General features: G+C 37.4%; 1 protein-coding gene across 1 annotated transcript; it reads right to left on the bottom strand.

Moving 5' to 3' along the window:
- Positions 1–14,519, bottom strand: LOC103712895 (uncharacterized). The gene is made up of 9 exons (XM_008799594.6): positions 13,962–14,519; positions 13,114–13,348; positions 12,806–12,975; positions 10,438–10,580; positions 10,081–10,258; positions 9,315–9,882; positions 6,342–6,454; positions 1,307–1,550; positions 1–364 (listed from the first exon to the last, which is right to left on the bottom strand). Exons 1-9 carry the CDS (start codon positions 14,150–14,152, stop codon positions 137–139), a joined length of 2,070 nt encoding a protein of 689 aa, XP_008797816.4. The 5' UTR covers positions 14,153–14,519; the 3' UTR covers positions 1–136.
- Between the last annotated feature and the right edge of the window lie 5,844 nt (positions 14,520–20,363).

Raw genomic sequence — 20,363 nt, 5'->3', positions numbered from 1 at the left:
TGAATCGAAAATGTCTTTTTGTTATTTGTCTTCTTATTTCCATGCCTTGTACGTTGGGGTGTTGATGTAGGTAATCAGAAAAAAATCTTATTTATGGATACATGAAACAATTAAGCATACATGATTATATACAAGGTCACTTCCTCTTTTTATCTTCTTGGTCCCGTTCAAGCACTACAGGAGCAGCTGGTATGCTGAACCACCACTCTCTTATTCTCCTTGTCCACCTCTCTGTACTAGACCTTCTTGGAGGCGAGTTTCTTGTGAATGTCTCCAGAAATATCATTAAGATGATAAGTTTACCAGGTAGAAAGGCTACAGCCAAGGCCATTAGAACAAGCACCAGTATAGCTCTGTCTGTTGCCTGCCTCACATATGAATAAACAGTTACATATAAGAATTTGACATTTAAATGCATGCATATATGGGAAAAAAGGGCAACATCTATTAAAGAGACTATTGTCTCACTCAGTTCTTATAATCCAACAAAAGCTTAAGAACTTATGTTTGCATGTGCATATACTCCTCTAGGTGACGCTGTGTTGAATTCGTTACATAATTGGCAAACATATGCACTGTAAGATCCAACCAACAACTAGCTACTAGATGAAAATAACCTTCTATCACATGGATGAACCTGTTAAAGCACTGTGAAGTGGCTGTGGACAGAGACATCGTCTCAGATCAAGCTAACCAATAATGTGACCACGTGAAATTCAATAAACTTGGGGGTTCACTTGGTGATTCACTAATTTAGATAACGTGAGTTTCAAGATCCAGGTATTAAATGTGGTGTTACTTGAACTGTAATATCATCCATCACAAAAGAATGAGAGGTAATTGAAAGAACTTTTTTGGTATAAGAAAAGACGAACTTGAACTGTGTCATCCTGATAATTCAGTATATTTGTAACATGCACCAGATCCAAAGATATGTTCTGTATATTCCTATATATGTGTGCATGCCCATGCATTTACACTTATATAATGATAGACAAGAAAGGGGACACCTCTCTCACCTTCGAGCTCAATACAAGTAGTGAAACATAAAAAGGAAAGAGTGCAAGTACCCACCAATGCGGCTAAATGGAAAAGTCAGGAAGGATTAAAGAAGATAGCGTCTCCCTCACACTAATGACTAATCACATACAGTCTGAATAACTTCCTACTAAAACCCCTGTACTAATGAGATGAAATATTTCCATGATCTTAGCTCCAAATTTAAATTATTTATCCAGGCATGCGCACACACGCACAATGAAAAAATATCAGAGATATGTTGGTACAGAAGGTAAAGAAGAATAACCTGAGAAGGCACAGCGAGTAACAAGGCTCGTAACTTTAAGAGAATGATATTCCCATCCTGGACCAGCTCCTCAACTTGGGAAATAGCATTTTGAACAGCCAAGAGCTGCTCCATAGTATTCATTGCCGGAGGGGCCATCACCTTAATATGATTGATTGGCCGGCCTTGACTACAAAATCTAGTAAGCAGCATGAAGATTGCAATAAAGAGAAGCACCACAACCAGCACATAACCTAGCCATCCCCTGCATTCGTTCATATTGACAGTATGAAAGAGCCATGACATGAATTAATAATAATGCTTATGAAAAAGAAAATATTCTAAATAAGCAAAATATTCTTTTATGAACCAGTCAAAAGCAAAGTTCCATTCATGAAATTAGAGGACAAACTACACAATAATAAATGAATGAAGAACTAGCAAGGAAGCATCTTCCTGCAAAGCACAGCATATGACTCAATGTGAGGACTCAAGTACTAATGACATGGATATTGCAAGAGCTGCAACAGAAGTGTTTCTTTTGAAAGAATTCCAGATTAGCAAGCTCCTAGTTTGAAGTTCCAAAACACTGAGAATACAAATTTTAGTCTTGCAAAATATCATCATTTATAATCACAACATAATGCCTACCACCATGCCACCTGATAAAAGCAGCATCTAAAACTCCTCCAATATTATAATGTATTTTAATACCATTATGGCTTCTATGCTTCCACTGAATTCTCAAAAGTATTTGTCCCTCTCATATGTCAGCAGTGTCTACTTTTGTGTGTAAAGAGAGCTGGGCATGGGTGTGTGCATATGCATTCACGCATGTCTGCAGGTGCGTGCATGCATGTGACTTGGTATTTTTAAGATATACATAGCAGCGCTTCTTACAGTGGACCTTGCTTTCCATAATTATTCCTGAAACTTGTGCTCCAGCTTTCATGGCACCTGAGCAGAGCATTGATATTGTAGGTCTCCATCATTAAATTTTTCCCACAATATGCATTGTATTGCGATCGGTTGTCGATGCTGGATTCCTCTCATAGTTGCTAGCTCTGCCAGGCTAGTATCAGTGCCCAGCATAGGTCACCATGACATCTATCTATTCTTTCTTCAAAATTATAGGTCACCATGACATCAATCCATTCTTTCTTCAAAATTATTTTTAATTAGAAAAGATGGTAAGGTCTTTTTTTTCATTTTGACAAGGTGTGGTACATTCGCTGGCACACCAACTGGCACCAGCACATAAATCTTTGGTTAAGCACCAGCACTTAAATATTTGGTTTGCATAGCCTCCTACAATAGTTTACTAATTATTGTGCTAATGGAGCACAAACTCATTGTTTAGGATCTTGAAAGCCAAGTTTGGAAAACACATACAATATTCCTTCTGCATGCCAGCAAATTTCAGCCACAATCAACTTTCATCTACAATTCCACCACTAGTGATCAACTCACAATTTGGTTTATAACCTTTGATAGACATCCACAGGACCATAAAACATGTGGTGTTGCATAAATGGCATAAAACTAATATTACCTATTCCTATCTAAAAGGTTTCAAAGCCTTTTCGTCCTCCATCTTCAGACCAGATGGGCAACAGGTTAGAAAATCTGCTTAGACATTACAAACTATTGGAGCTCACTCCCTTGTCTAGACCTCCCATCTTTCACATTGTATACAAGGTTCAGTATAGCTTCTTATTGCTTAGAAAGGTTGCACTACAAGCAATCTTGTCAAAGGTGGCCGCATAAGTCCTTTGCACATGGTTCCTAATGGTGACACCACCTTGATACATAGCAAGCGCCTAACAACCGCCAATTGCTCATGCTAATGCCTTTGCACATATAATAATGACACAGCTTAATCCATATATATGCTACATATATACGCACTTGTGGTGGACAGATGGACAGATGGATGGATAGTCATGATCATGTAAGTCCATCAACAGGTGAAATATTGGTTACATTACTACGAATATAATGAATCTAGGTAATTTTAACTCCAAGGGCCTGCACTGCCACCTCGGCATTTCTTCTAAGGTGCTCGAGGGGGGAAGTGTCTAGAACTGCCTAGTCAGATTAGCAACCATAGATATGAGTATCAAGAGTTCATCTTTTGAGTGCAGACTTTTTGATTACTGCACTTGAAAATGATAAAACCAAATCTAAATTCAAAAGCATTGCAGCAATCAGGTTTGTACCATCAACATCCCTTTTTAGTGGAGCCTGGAAGAACAAAGTTGAACTTGAATAAGATAAAATGAAGGGAACAACAATATTTCCATTGAGCATTGCTTAAAATAGTGTCTTAAAATGGAGTAGGACAGGGAGATAGAGCATGGTTCCTAGAACAGTTCAACCAGATAATGTTAGTAATTCTTGCTAATTTGCTATTAAGTACTAAAGTATCAGCCGGTGATCATCAAAGGTTCTGTCAAATCCTGATACAACTTTGACCAACTTTGAGCTATCATGAGGTCAGTTAATCCAACATAAAATCCTTTTCAATTTGACAGTTCAATATATGAGTAATAGGACCTATTTACACACCCTCAACTACCCCTCACAGTTTACCAGCAAACTTTTGCACTCTCTACTTACCTACTAATCTACCATAAATTCTAATTACATTCCTCTTATATAATTGTTCATAGTATGTTTATTTCAAACCAAGGTCTGCTGAACCGGCATGAATCAAACCGATACCAGCTCCGACCAATACAGTTCAACTATACAAAACGGTTCCAGCCCAATGGGGCCGGAATTATAGTGTTACACCAGTGCGAACCGCACCAATTCCATTTATTTTGGGCTTTTGGCGGCCCAAAGCCATAGCGCGTGGGCGCTGTGACTTTTTGAAAAGGCCACAGCGCGCATTGTGGCCTTTTTGGCCAAATGCCACAACCATAACTAATGGCTTTAGTTTAAATGCCACAGCCTATGGTTGTGGCTTTAGTTTAAATGCCACATGCTCTTTTTTTTGCCAATTCGGTACTGGTACCGAACCGGTAATGACGCCGACCGGTACCGGTTTGGCAATCTTTGTTTCAAACAATCAAGTTCTTGTAAAGCCATCTTACTGGTCTTCTGTAGTTGTCTTTAGTTTAGAGTTATTTCATCAAGGTGCATTTTACTAAGCCTGCTTTCTTCTACCTTGGCAAGAAGCTTCAACTAATTCAAATGACCTTTGAAAAATAACTTCTGTCCATCTTAGCAAGACTGCTTCACACATTTGCTACCTCAGATATTATCTGATTGATGAAACCAAATGTAGCACTATAGCATGTATGCCGATGTATTCAGAATGTTCCAGGATTGAAAAAGATGCAGATGTTTCATAAAGTTTTGATGTCCCAGATACTAGACACTATCTAAGATTGACAAATGATCTAAATGATGTGCTCCCAAAAAATTAACATTTGAATAGATTTTGAAGGAACTTGAGTTTCTCAAGCTAGAAAAAACAAGAGATTTTTGTAAAATCTTTAAGAGCTTGTGTTCTGGTTTTTGCTCAAGGAGACCCCTTGCAGCAGGCAACTGTTGGCATTTTGCTGAGCATATCCCCAATTGTTCAACTACACTAATTTGGCATCTGAGCATCAAGGCAGTTTTTTCCATAATTAACCTAAGCATGCCTAGCTCCAAACAAATCAGGCAATTTGGGCTACCTAACAGAAGTAAATGATGTATGGATAACTTGCGACATCAGAAGTTGCAACATCCTATGTTATGCTACAAAAGGCTTCTCCATCCACGAATGACAAATAGAAAATTAGAAATGTTGAACTACATAATCAAGCTTGGACATTTCTGACTGACGAAACCAAGAGTAGCAGGTATGCTGGCATATTTGGAATGCCCCAAGTCTAAAAAGATGCAGACATTTCATAAACTTTTACTGTATGATAAATGATCTAAAATTCTAAATTATGTGCTCCCAAAAGATTGACATTTCAATAGATATTGAATGAAGTGGAGTTTGTCAAACTTATTGAAAAAAAAAAAGGAGCTCTGATAAAATCTTGCTTTTGCTCAAAGAGATCCCTTGCAGCAAGCATCTGCCAGCATTGTGCCGAGCATATCTCCAATAGTTCGACTGCATCAAATCAGTTTTCTGCAAAATTAACATGACCATGCCCAGTTTCAAACAAATCAGGCAATTTGGGCTCCTTAACAGAAGTAAATGAGGTATGGATAATTTGTGACATCAGAAGTTGACACTTCCTGTGTTATGCTACATAAGGCATCCCCATGAATGACCCCATAGAAATCTACCAACCATGAGAGTACAATATCTGGCATCATGCAAATAAACATATATCTCCATGATTATACAATTTTAATGAAGGTTTAAAAGCTTAGCCACCATGGATGGCCGAGGCCTACCTCACATTACACTCAACACGGCTTTATGCACCCTATCCGGCTATCTTTAAGCATAGTTGCATATTTTATTACACATGAAGAGGGTATGAAAGAATGAACCACAACAGGAAAAACAACAAACAAAAGAAAAGAAAATATAAAGTTGATGTCAGATTCATGTATTTCATATGGCTGGTACTGATTCTACTTGAGATCTTATACCGAGAAAATCTGATACTCTAAACTTATGCACAAAAAAACCATGTCATTTGTACTTTGATGTGAAATATCCTTCAGAATTCTCCAAGACCATTACTTTATGAATATTCAATATGCACAAGACAGAAAGCACCATTCAGCAATCACTGCTCCCTTTCTTTTTTTACTTTTTCTTTTTTCTTTCTTTTTTTTGGATGTAACCCCATATCATTCAGAGGTTGGGACATTAAACCGAATGTAACACTCATTGCTTTGGTGCTAAGGAACCTTCAGAAAACAGATTAATCATCTCTATGCTGATAAATAATATTTTTTTTTCTAGAAAAAGTAGCAACATGCTTAAATACATTATAAAAAACAAAAGTGAACAAGTATTCAAAATGAGTTGGACTAGTTACAAAGAAAATCATGCACTATTGATAGATTTATCTGTGAAAAAGCAACAGAGTCAAACCTGAAAATTATGTAACAAGACAGAGAACAGAATGCCAAAGACTTGAGAGATTCATCCCATGATGCCAAAGAAATGAGGATTTTTCCCAGTTCAATCATAGGATATAATAGCTCCTGCAAGTTGAAGGCAATGTGATAAAGCATATAATATCTATGCAAAACAAGAGCATCAATGGATTTAATGACAGATTGACAGTTCAATTGACTATATTTGACTAAAGTGATACTAGTTATTCAAATACATCATTAACTCATATTCCACAATTCACAGAAAGGAAACACAGCAAGAATAAACAGGAAACAAAACTTACACAATAACCAATTTATGGCATTCTTCTAGAAATGGATACTGGATGCTCAGAATCAAGTTGTTAAATAGAATCAAGCACCGATTTTTCCTCAATATGTCGTTTCTTACAGTTTCAAAATTTTGTAAAGAATACTACAATCATTTTCAAGCCAAGGTTGTGCTTTGTGCTCATGAATTCCTGCAAAAGTAGACTATTGAACCCCAGATCCCCATGATTATGTTTAAAATTACGTAGGATGAGAAATGTCCTGTGAAATGGGGGTAAATGACCTCATTTAGAAGAAGGCAGGAGAAATACAGAAGTAATCAAGCATCTTAGAAGGACATGCTGGCAAAAGTTGAGCAACTGGTCATTCCACAGATCCATGAGGATCGAGGACAGACAGTTAAATGCTGTCTATTGGAAATATATTAATTGACAATATTGTATCTGATAATGCAAGAGCAAGAACTTGGACAAACAACCAGAAAAAGCAAAGAAAAAGGTATGGATATATTCAAGGATGAACATAAGCAAGATGACACAAGTTTTGGATAATGTAGGCCGTTAATATGTGGTTACGGGGCTCAGCCCACCACTTCAGGCCAGAATCTTGTTGCACATAACAATTCCAAGTGCAAAATCTCAGCCTAAGGATTGCATAAGTTGATTGCCTGCTCTTTCCGGCTTGTCAGGCTAACATAGTATAAAAAGGTTCGCCAAACCGGCCAGAGTATCGGACCAGTCCGACCTGTAACCAGTACAGCGGAGCCGTGGAAACCGGTACAGGGCCGAACCTAGCCGGAGCCAGGAAAAAAGAAGAGAAGGAGAGAGAGAGCGAGGAAGAGAGGGAGAGAGGAGAGGCCTCCGCCACCCGCGGAGGGCTGCAGGGGCTGGCGGAGGCCGAGCGGGGGGGCGGTGGAGCCGCAAGGGGCAGGGGAGCCTGCGGGGACGTGGCGGAGGCCGAGGTTGCGGCTGCGTCCCCCGTTTATACGCGGCCGCGGAAAAAAAATTTAAGAATTTTTAAGTGAAGTCGGCAACCAATTTGCCAACTTCACTTAAAAATTTCTAAATTTTTTTCCGCGGCTGCGTTTCGAAACAAGGGACACGGCCGTAGCCTCGGCCTCCACCACGCCCCTGCAGGCTCCCCCGCCCCCCCGCGGCTCTCCGCCGGCAGCCTCTCCTCTCCTACCTCCCTCACCCGCTCGCTTTTGCCTTCTCTTCTTCTTCCCCGGCTTCAGCATGGAAGAGCTAGCCGGTTCGGTACCGGTTTAAACCAGTCCGAACCGAAACCGTACCAGTCCGATAGGCGACCGGTACGTCTATCGGTATCGGTATGGCGACTGGTACGCCTATCGGTACCGGTACGGCAAACCTTGGTATAAATTGTATGCATGTAGCTTAATTAATGTGTATAGTTATAAAATAAATAGGGTGTGGTGCTTATACTTCAAACTCTGGCTAGAAAACAATAAAACAAATGATGTAATAAATTACAACAGCAACATAACCCCCGAAATATTTTCAAAAAAAAAAAGTCTCAACTGTTATTTTCTTTACTAACACAAAGCCTTGCTCACCCATGTATAAAAGAAAAGGGAAAAAAGGTTACAAAAATTTGGATCCTCCAGGAACCTATCTTCAAAGACACAAATATTCCCAAGCCTAATCACTTAGGGGCTTTCCTTTATCAATGCATACCAGAATAGGACCTTTACAACCTAATCCTATCCTAAATAGGACTAAAGCAGACCACAAATAACCTCCATTGACCCAAAAAAGTAGGACTCTAATACCCTAAATGACTTTATATGAAACTACAACTCTTGCACCAATTTAAATAAAAGCTTGGTGACCCATTTCTGTATGTCTCTTGGACTATCTTTGATCACTTTTTGAGTTTGAAGCCTACAAAATCATGGCTCTCCCACGACATCATAACAACCGAGTAACTTGTTATATTGACAACAGTGGCACATAATACACATGATGCATATGCTTACCTGCAAAGTGCGATCTAATCAACATGCACCATATGAGCACATCTTCATATAAACATTTATACCATATTAAAAAAGAGCATGGGGGATCCTTGGGTCTACCAAATTTGCCCACCGGTGGAATATTATTTGATTCATAAAAACACTATTATATAACTATCATCAGCATGGGTAGTTTTAAAAAAAATATACAAATAACTGATCTCAATCTTCTCTTGCACATCTAAATCACACATCAGATTTGATCTTCCTGATGCCCCAAATTCCTCTTCTCGTATCCGAATTAACATCTCTCCAACTAACAAGCTTATTTCTATTTCTATCTCTCTCTAACAACCTTATCCACCTCCAATCTCTATCTTATGTTTTAATTTTTATTTTCTATTCTACTTCTTATCTATTAAATGTTATTTATTATCTTTGTTTGGTACTTTGGCCTTAAATCAAAATCATGATAATAATTTGTTGTGTGTTATCTTGTTACCAAACATGTCGCACGTACCTATATAATTATATAAAGCCATTTCAAGCCATGCACAATCAGGCCCATATGAACTAAAGAACACAATTATTTTTCATATCAGACTATGAAGATGATACAGTAATATAACAATAATCAGTTGCAGTAACACAAGGTCACTAGCAACATGCATACAAGAAAATAGATGACAACATGTTGAATACCTTCATCACTGCCAAATTGGTATCAATTCCATCTACTTTAACTCCATCAACCGTGGCTTTTGCTTGCTCTACCATTTTGTAGTTATCCCGGGACTCGCTAACAGCCTTCTCTAAGGAACTCATCTGCCCTACAACTAGTTCGCCAACAAGAAGCCTTTCATTATTAGCATCTAGAGACACCACCCCCAGATTTGACAAGATTGCTAGAGCAGATATAGAATACATTCCACTTCCAGAACTGAATTGGTTAACCCGATCCAACCCCCTAGAAGACATCATATCAGCAAGTGTTTCTAGTATCAGGTCACCTCCAGGAAGCTGATCACAGAGGTTGAACATTAGAAGCGCCTCACATTTTATGGGCATTGAAGGAACTACCTCTTGAATAGCTTGTAAACGCAGAATGCCTAGTACAGCCTTCAACAGTGTTTCTTCCTTCTCAACACCCTTTATTTGGAACTTTCTAATAAAACTGTGGGCATAAAGAATTTCTTGCATAACGGCTAGCCAATAGTCGCGACGTGAATGACCTGTAAGCTCTGGAAACTCCATGATCACTGGTTCTGATCTACAAACAACATTAAAGGCATAATTAGTTACAATGCAATTATCTTCTTCAAGAATATTCAACGCTTACTAACATCAACAATCCATAAATTATCCACCCAATACCCAAAGAAAAACAACATGGGGAAAAAAAAAAGTGGCAGTAAGGGAAGCTAAGAGTGCAACATTAGTAAACAGGCTGATAAATAATATGACTTACAAGGATATTGATTTGTACATGACTGCTTTGTCAAAAAGACGTGAACCCCATGGCCCACTCAACTCAGGCTTGATAACCTGCTTCAAATCATCTGCAAGTTCATATACTTTTGCTTTGTCATAAGTTACAACTCGTAGAGGTTCAAAGTAAAGAGCATGATCTGTCAGTGTTAATCTTCCTGCATTAATAAGGTTTAATAAGTAATCATATAGCAGCAAGAGGACATGAACTGTGAACAAAGATTTGTGAATCTAAGTACCTAAAAATAAGCTGTCTATCCTAGATCATTAATTAATTACACGACCTATATTGTTCACCAAACCAAAAAGTAGAATGTTAGTAAGCACAGAAACCCACCAGGCCATATAGAAATTCCTACATGTTCAAGTACTGGTTGGGTAGTCAATGTTCCATCCAAATCAAGGATCCTTTCTCCTCTATCTGATCGAAGACCCGAAAGAAGAGATGATTCTGATTGAGTCTTCATTTTTTTTATTGCTCTGTATAAGGGGAAGAAATTCTAGAATTAGACACAATTTACCGATAATATGTTCAGTTATGAGCCAACACAGCATATGCATAACTGAAATATCATTGGGAATGAAGAAAGGTAAAAATCCTGCATATGCAAAAAATAAGACTTGAAAGTAGAGTGATAGACTAAAAGGCATTGTCTACTTTGAGAACACCGAAGTATCAAAACTTTTGTAAGTCTTTGGAATGTTTTACTCATCACCACTTACTACAAGTAATCTATCAAATATAATCATGAAACTTCCAACATTAGACATTATGCTTGCCACAAACCTAACTTGGCATGAATATTCCCTCAACCAGTATGGACAAATTATTCATGTTAATTAGTAAGTTAGCCATAATTAGCAGAAAAGACCACTGGACTTCATGCCTCAAGTAACATAAAGAGATGAAATTTTGTCCAAAAACAAGATAAGTTAGCATAAAGACATCCAAATATTTATTAAACTGCAAAAGAAATTACTTCAATTCATCAGGAAGTCACGAAAAGTTGCAAGAAGCTAAGATACAATGCCATCAAACCCAATGAAACATTAACAAAAGTAGAGAAGTAGACAACATAATAGATAACAGTATATTATGCTGTGCGCTCTCGCGCAGGAGGGGCTAGTGCAGTTTATATCACGGATTTAAACTATATTAAATAATCATCCGAATACTCAACAAGGCGATGCCAGGGAATAAAAATTAGTGTCCTTTATCTTCATTATCATGTGAAGAAGCAGGAACTAAGGGAAGAAAGAAGTAGAAGAAGTTGAATGGAGATTCTTGAACGTGGAAATCAGAAAGGTTAGGTCAGGAGTTTCCTAATTTAAGTTTTACGCTCATTTGAAGAAACATGTACAAAAGGAAGGAGTTACATTCTGTTTTTCACATTCCAACAGCTGCATTACAGCGCTATGGATTTGGCTTCAACTTCTACATTTCAGTTATCATGCTTTGGTACAAGTATATTGCTCATGACAGTGAGGGTGGTTGTTTTCTTTATTTAGAAAAAATACAGGAGAGAGTTATGATCAATCTGGGCCACTCATTTTATCTGAGAACTAATATGAGTTCTGCTAATAAGATCAACCAGAGAGGCTATTTTCTTGGTTGTGCATAGTTTTCAGTGAAATGAAAAAAGCATGGAGCAAAGTGACATGAGAGGTAATTTGAAGGGGCATAATTGAACAGGTTCACAAAAATTGTTATAGATATGAGCAGTTAAAAGCATTAAAGTAGTGTTTTATTTTATCTGAGACACAGGATTTTCGACAAGCAATAGACCCATGAGAAAGAGCTAAACTATAATATAGTTTTACCGACCACATATGTTTAGGAGAAGGTGCAATTTTAATGCTATATCAAACATTCCAATAGCACCAGAACAGGGACAAAACCTCAATTCTTATCATGGAGAGAAGCTCCAAAGAATGGGATTATCTAACAGAAAGAATAAAACAAGAAAGTATACAATTGTAATTTTCCTGGAAAGTGAATAAGAAAATGGTTCCATTCAAATTTGATAGTGTGAACAAGCACCAGTTTGATTGTTTAGGTTCTCAGATGTTTACTATGCAGAAATTTGCACATGCGGACAAGCACGTACGATGAGATGGCAAAATGGGATGTGATTTTCTACAGGTCAAAATGTTTAAGTAATATGAACGCACAAAGTAGAAGCATCAAAAAAGTGAGGATACTAAGGTGGTTAAAATTGAATGCCATAGGGAAAGCATATTATTTGTACAAATCAAGATAAATGGAAGAGAACACCAGTAATGGTATGAATACACTAGGGGAATAGCATAAGCAGATACCAGCATAGACTAAATAAGAACATTGCATTTGTTAGAAATGAATGTGTTAGGAGAAACATACAAATATAATTGAAGAACAATGCTGGGTATGGTCTGTGCAGGTGCAAGCATACTTAGATGTTCTTAGTTGAAAATGTTAGAAGAGCGATGTTCTTAGTCTGTCCACTGTGGTTCATCTGAGATGTTATAGTTTAAGTTTGTAAGAAGTCCTTAATTAGTAAGATATGCCTTCACAAGTTAACAGGCTCTGCTCTAAGACATTTGTGAAATAGATTGTTTCATTACATTGTCAATCACAGGCATAAAGTATTAATAAAACAGATAGTTAGCAATATTGTACATTTTCCTACTGACAGCATGGTGAATGAAATATGTTGAATGGTAACCTGTCTAGTGCTCCAAGGTATTTGTCATATATAGCAAATGAAAGTCGACCTCCAGTCGAAGTTGTAAGCACATCAAAAAGATTGAAGCAGGTAATTACATCTGCAACGGTGGGGATTGCAGGTGCTATTCGAGAAAAAGCATTTACCCCAACAGTACTCTCCTTGTCCACCTGCAATAAGGATGAGACACAATTGAGTTTGGAAGAACCAGACACTCAGGATTGTGAGATATGTCAGCCAAATAAAAAATATTGGAATAAAAAGTCCGGTAAAATCTATGTGTGAGAGGGTCTCTTTAAATTATCTACCTTGAGTAAAGGCTGACTCGCGGCAGCAGGAGCTTCCCAGGCTAACATCATATCAAATGTCAGGCGGCGAAGGTTCTTATCAGAGAGGTGGCCTGTGACTTGAGTAGAGAGAGATAGTGCTCTAAAGCAGCAGTACTCCAAGAAATTTCTTGCATAATTTGATGGGTGTTTTATGGACTCAGATGCTTCCTTGTCAAAGTTATGCTGAAGCTCATCCATAGAAACTTCAAGAATTCTGCAGCAAAGTGGCAATGAAAGCAAAAATTAGCACAACCTGACAGCAATCAAACATTAAAAAAACGACCATTTACAGAAACATCTAATAATCGCAAGGTTAAAAAGGTTGTGTCCCGGCCTGCAACACTGCTTACAAAATAGTGCAATATTAAATGTTACAAAACAATCCCCCAACTTTCACCGCATAGTGACTGATCAAAAAACAGACACCGTAACCTTTGAACTTTACTGACAGTTTATTTTGATGAGAAATAATGATTTGCTCCCAGCATTTTGTACCGAAACTAGTAATTGGATAGCTAGAAACCTTTAGAAGTCACTTTCTTGAAAATTGAGAGGAGACAAGACAAAGAAACCCCGTTTTCTAGCCCAATTTCTGTAGGGCAATCCCATGTTCCTTTTCTCATTGCCAACAAGTTGAGATGAAACTGCTAAGCTGAACGCTACAACATATAAATAGTGCTGCTCTCTGTTGCGTTTCAGGGGGACAAAAAATCGAAGCTCGATCTAAACACACACGAAAAAAGAAAAAAAAGAATGCATTCGATTTGAAGTAAAATCAGATGGAAACGAGGAAAGTGACAGAAGTATCATGATAATAAGATATATACCGGGAGCAACGGCCGACTATGACGTTGGCCATGGGGGAGAGCTCGGAAATCCACTTGCGCTTGCCGGAGGGGGAGCGGGCCATCTCCTCGAACTCCTCATCGAAGGAGTTCCGGCGGCTGAGCGCCCACTTGAACGCCCCGTCCTTCACGAGCCCTTCCAACACGTTCCGGGTTTTGCTCATCATCGGCATCTCCTTCACCTCCCCCTCAAAACCCCAATGCTTGGACCGCTTTAAATTTCCCAATTCCAATGCCTCAGTCTCTACGATCTCGTTCTCTTCCCCCCTCCCCAACGAAAGCCCAACCTAAATCCTTCTCCGCTGAGATACCCATTTGGGCAAAAGGGTATTAGATTTCTCGGAGTAATAACCATTAGAAGAATGTCCTTGTTCTTGCTTCTACTGGGATTTGAAGGAAGATTGTAGGGAAAGAAACGGATAGGGCAAAAGGGGAAAGGGTGGGCGGAGGCAAAGCGGCGAGATTTTATTCGGGGCGCGGGGCCGCCGTAAGGAAAACCAAATGCTGAGTGGTTTTGTTTTATGACTGCGGTTTTGGCACAGCGACAGGTAGGCTGGAAAAAAAGAAGATTGGGGCGGTTTTTTTTTTTTTTTTTTTTTTTTTTTGCTAAAAAAAGGGGAGCAGGGGGGAGGAAAGGACAAGCTCAACCCCGCGTAGCAGCCCCCACTGGGCCCCCCATCCCGCCAGAAGAATATTCGATGCGGGCAAACCGGGTCGTGTGTTGGGCATGCCGACCTATTTTACTTATATCCTCCCCACCCATGAGCCGGCTCGGTTACCCGACCCTCCGTGTGAGTACGTCACACCTGGCACCACCCAGGCTACCAGCCGACCAGTAGCACTTCCAGACCCCGTGTCCAGGCGTGGAGCATTCGGTCCCCAAATTTAATCGACGCCCGCACGTTTCGAACCTGGAACCACTTGGTTAGAAGTAAACGCCCCGTTCCAACTGAGCTACCATCTTAGTGGGGCGGTTGCTGGAGGGGCTTCTTTGGGTACCTGGTCTATTTGGAAATACGGTCGTGGGCACGTGCCGAGCACCGTGCGTGGCTGGATTTGGTAGCTGTTAATAGTACACGAGGAGAGACTATCTCCGGTACTGCATGCATCGCTTGGATGTACACACGGCCAATCAGAGCGCCCATTTTTATGGTCACATTCATTAAGCATTTATTTGAGTACAACGCTAGTAGGAATGAAACTAGATCTAATAACATCGGTTCCAACCTATTTTCATATCCAACTAATATTTATATTTATATCCATCAAAAAGCAATAGTATGAATATAGATAAACAACTATTCGATTTGTATCCGAATATCCGATACTATTTATAATCCTATTTAATTTTATAAAATATTTATGAACTTTTTAAAAAAATAAATAACTATATTAATAGACTTTTAACTTGATTTATCATCCACTTAGCAATATCTTTAATTCTGTGATCATAAAGTTTAATTATCCGATTTATATCCATATTTTTGGTATTTATTTTGTATTCGCATCTTTTTAAAATAAATATAGATACGAATTTTTGCATTCGACTAACATTCTTATCTATATCTATATTCGTCAAGCAAAATAAATATGCATATAAATATATTGGTGTTCGATCCGATTTTAACCCTAACTGCTAGAGAAATGAGCGGTTATGATTATGGACGTGCACCGTCATATGTCACATGGTAGGATGTAACTTCTTATATATAAGATGGGCGTTGTGTCATGAACAATATTCTTAGCAGGTTATTTTAAGAGAATTTGGATTGTGAAATACTGGGTTAGAGATCAGGTTGAAGTGAGAATCCAATAAAACTGACCAAAACTTGGCTCTTCAAGCTGGTTGGTTGAATCTTGTCTGGCTGTGTAGGATTGTTTATTTAGTCTGAGCAGACATCTGATGCTGGTCTTCACTCTGACCATGCTTCATGCTAAATACAAGTTTATAAATTAGTTATTTAGAACCGTGGATGGTTGGAGAAAGTCCAATCCAGAGAACTTCATCGACAAAATTTGAATCATGACTTCTTGCAAACAAAATTAGGTGCTGATTGTTTAAGTTGAGCTCAAAGTTTTCATCTTGGTCAAGATCCACATTTGCATTAGTACTGCACACCAATTAATATAAAATTACTAAATATTGCACTCTTAAATTCAATCTATTCCAAAACACGGTTAATAGAATGTTAAATTATTGGTTGAGATTTTTTTATTTGAGAACTAGGCATAAGAAAAAAGTTGAAGGAAATAGAATGAAGTCACGCTTAGAAACAAGGTTATTGATCCCAATGTTCAATAACTTTACCCAACTACACTAATTGGTACCTTCTTAATTAATCAAGGTTCTTTGATCTCCCTTTTCATAACTTTAATTAAATGCTCTAATATTTGAACAATAAAAATGCTATCATCAGAATATTTAGATGGTCAATGGTTAAGCTTGAACCATGCAATTAAGGGCTAAAACTTGGTATAGGTCTTTAATAAGACACATGCCGCCGCACATTAGTGTATATTTGTGCTATGTTGTACTAGCCGTAATGCATATGTAAATGCTCATGGCTGCTAATGAATTTTAAATATAGGATAATTTTAATTTTTATAAAAAATTAAAAAAATAAAGCAAGGATGGGGTGCCAATATATGGTCTTTATAATTTTTTAGATTTATTTATTAAATTACAACTTAAACTAAACAAGCTTTTAGTTTTTGGTATAACCAACAAATCATTGTTCATTCAGACTCACTAGCGCTTGCTATGCATAGAACGTAGAAACCTCAGTTAAGGAGAATTTTCCTTTGGAACCATTTACCAGAGTCAATCAATGTTAAAATATTATTTTTCCATATAGATTTATCGTAATTCAAATAATTAAAAGAGAAATCTAATTAAAGCTATTATGGAAATTGTAAGCTGCTTTTATATAGTTTTAGGATTGATGCTCCTTTTTCTAGGCTTGGCAGGCTTCGGGGAGATAGAAGTGCATCAATCCTGAAAAGTGGTTAAATGCGTATATTTTTTTATAATTTTTTTGCATACATATTCTTCTAAATATTGAAATTTGCGTGAATACTCTTCCAAAATTGATATTTGCATATATACTCTAATCAAATACTTATTTTATATGTATACTCATGCCATCTAATGCCGTTAAGAAATTAGCAGTTTAAAATTAAAATAATTAAAATACCATTAATGGATAAACATGCAAAAAGAAAAAATTATAAGGGTATACATGAAAATAGCAATTTTGGAGGGTATCCGTGCAATTTAATATATTTAGGAGGGTATACATTCAAAAAAAAATTCTTAGATTTTTGCATAAATATTCTTCTAAATATTAAAATTTGCACAAAATACCCTCCAAATTGATATTTAACTTGCCTGCCCTCACAAAACACTATTTTTGTATGAATACTTTTAACATAACTATTCAACTAACGTAATTAGCCAAAATTATATTTATTTAAATTAAAATAATTATAAAAGTATCCTTTTATTACTAAAGTGGGTAACAGGTTAACAAATCTTATTGGAAACTAAAATTAGATATTTTTGCATATAAATCCTCATAAATATGTAAAATTGTATGAATACTTTCACAAAATATTATTTGCATATATACCCTTATCAAATATTTCTTTTTACACATCTACCTATTAAGGTTATTTTAATTATTTTTAATTTTAAGCCACTATTTTTTTAACGACATTAGATGGGATGAGCATATATGCAAGAAAAAAGAGAAATGAAAGGTATATATACAAAACAAGTATTTTATAAGGATATATATGGAAATATTAATTTTGGAAGGATATTCATGTAAATTTTAATATTTAGAAGGATATATACACACAAAATTTTTATTTATTTATATAATATTATGCATGTATATAGTTTTCTAGAAAGGTTGCTTAAATGTACAACAAAAGTTATTTGGCTAAGTGTCAACATAATACTCAAACCACCCTTCATGCTTTACAATAATTCTTGTGTCATACCTATCTCTTTGTTCTTGAATTAACAAGCACAATAGTGCAGTTTCGAGATCTTGAATGGCCATTTTTTTATATAAAAAAAAGATCAGATGTTACTATTTTGCAGTTCACCCTTTCGAAGATCTCGGATCATAGGACCATAACTAGATTTTTATTTAAAGATGATAAGTCTTGATGCAACATTGAAATTATTTTATTGTAACCTAACTATTATATGCTCAAAATATGATTATTATTTTTTGCATGCAAGAATAAAACTGACCCTCCATATCATATGATAGTAGGAGCCTCTTGGCCGGCCTCTGGCTCTTTATTCTATGCGTGAAATGGGCCCTCCATGGCATTACACGTTATCCCAACCTTGGGCTCGATCCAATGTGATATCCTCCCAGGTTTTAGCAAGCAAATCAGCTCACGGAAACATCAAGATTACAAGCATTGGCCTGTCATGGATGCTACTATTTATGCTTCGATATGTGCCTCAGAAATTGTGCCTGTAGCCACTGAAAACTCACAATCCTGCGACCAAGATGGTAAGGGAGCTTAGACTCCACCCGAGTTGTTCGGGTTCAAAATGTGCAGGCATCAATTAAATCAGAGAACCGCATGTCCCGCGCATGGATGACTCTGTGTGGATATGCTTTTCTAAGCTTCCTTCTATTAGTACTGAGATGGCGCTGGGGTAACATACTCACACGTGGATGGCCCAGTTTAGTTTCCCACGGATTGAAGAGGGTACGTGAAAACTTGCAATCCGCATCGGACATTTTTTAATGAAAGGGGAGCCAGTGGGAGCTGCTATACGGGTGCCTCGCGCTCGCTCGATCGCCCATGGAGCCTGGATGGATGGTTGAGCTGCAAACCTGCCAATTGGTCTAGAAGATGCAAAGATGCGCAAAAGCCTGCATAAAAAAATCTAACCTGTCATTCCAAGGTGAGGGAGATGGATAAGATAAACCACTCCGATTAAGCACTCAATCGAGTTAGATCGGATGGATGGCAATGTAGATCGAATCAAAAATTTATCAATCTAAATCTAATTTATTTATTAAATAGATCAAAATTTTAGATCTGAATCCGATTTATTTATTAAATAAGTAATCCAATATGATCTAATCTACATAACAATTTATTAAACATATCAAATTAGATTAAATGAGATAGATGAATTTTTAATAGTTTAAATAAATTAAAATAGATTAAACAAAGTAAGCGAGTTAGAAACAAGTTAGACAGATTTTAAATAAATTAAATAAATTTTAAATAGATTAAATGGATTAAGTTATAATTTAATTTAATTATTAAATAAATCAAAATGGGCCTACACGGATCAAATGGATCAAAATGTTTCCACAACGAATCATAAATTGCCACGCTCCGAGTCCGCTGGGTACAGTGACTTCCTTCGTGATCGTTTCCGGTATTTATTTTTTAATAACAGTACTTTCTATTATTTAATAATGCCTAAATCCACGGAATCCATATCAATCCAGCTGTCATCTATTTCCAAATGAACCGTGAATCACACCCCAGTTAGATATAGATGGATTTGGACCGTCAAAGATATTTTGACTCGAGTCAAACGCTTTAGGATCACGGAATTGACGGTTGGTTTTTTTTATTTTATTATCAAAAAGAAATAGGAAACGGTACCGCGTGGATACCGTAACAAGAGGGAGAGAGGATTTATCGCCCAAAAAGCGCGTCGAAGAAATCGCAGTCCACCGCGGGTTCGGATGTTATCTTCCAAACGGAATGGACGGTGCAGGGGTGCAACATGGCCACGGTGGAATCTTCACATGCAAACACCCTCGTCTGTCTTTCAAATTACTGAAATGTCACCTAAAGATCGTCTTCTTCCTCTGATTTTTCTTAAATAACAATATCCTATGATGGTTAAAAAATAACGTTTCATTTTCTACACTTTCACAGAGATTTTCTTTTGGATGCATTCATTTACATAGTCATAGCATATTTTCATGATAAAGTGTATTTATCAATTACTACACTTGATTAATAATTTAGAGTTAAGAATATTGCAATTGGGGGCGGACTGCATCCTCCTCGAGGATGATTCGGTCACGATGGTTGAGTGGATCTGAGGTCGAAGCCTCGACACTAGCTTTAAACTGCTGCTACGCGACATTCGCAAGCTTTTAGTTGAGTGTGGACTCTCGGAGACCACACATATCTACACGGAGATGAATAGTATGGCTGACTGAGCGACCTCATTCGCAGCCCACTATGTTGGAGGCTTCATCTGGGCCGATTACGTGATGGTGCCTCATGATTTGTGTTATCTTCTTTTTACTGATTATGCTGATTGTACCTATGCTCGACATGTGTAAGCTGTCGTTGTTAAAAAAAAATATTGCAATTGTT

This window comes from Phoenix dactylifera, chromosome 5 (genome assembly GCF_051530095.1).
Source record: "Phoenix dactylifera cultivar Ajwa chromosome 5, Ajwa_hap1_PhDact_Kaust_v1.1, whole genome shotgun sequence".
Taxonomy (NCBI): domain Eukaryota; kingdom Viridiplantae; phylum Streptophyta; class Magnoliopsida; order Arecales; family Arecaceae; genus Phoenix; species Phoenix dactylifera.
Note: the sequence above shows the minus strand (reverse complement) of the source record. Positions and strands in the feature narration are given on the sequence as shown.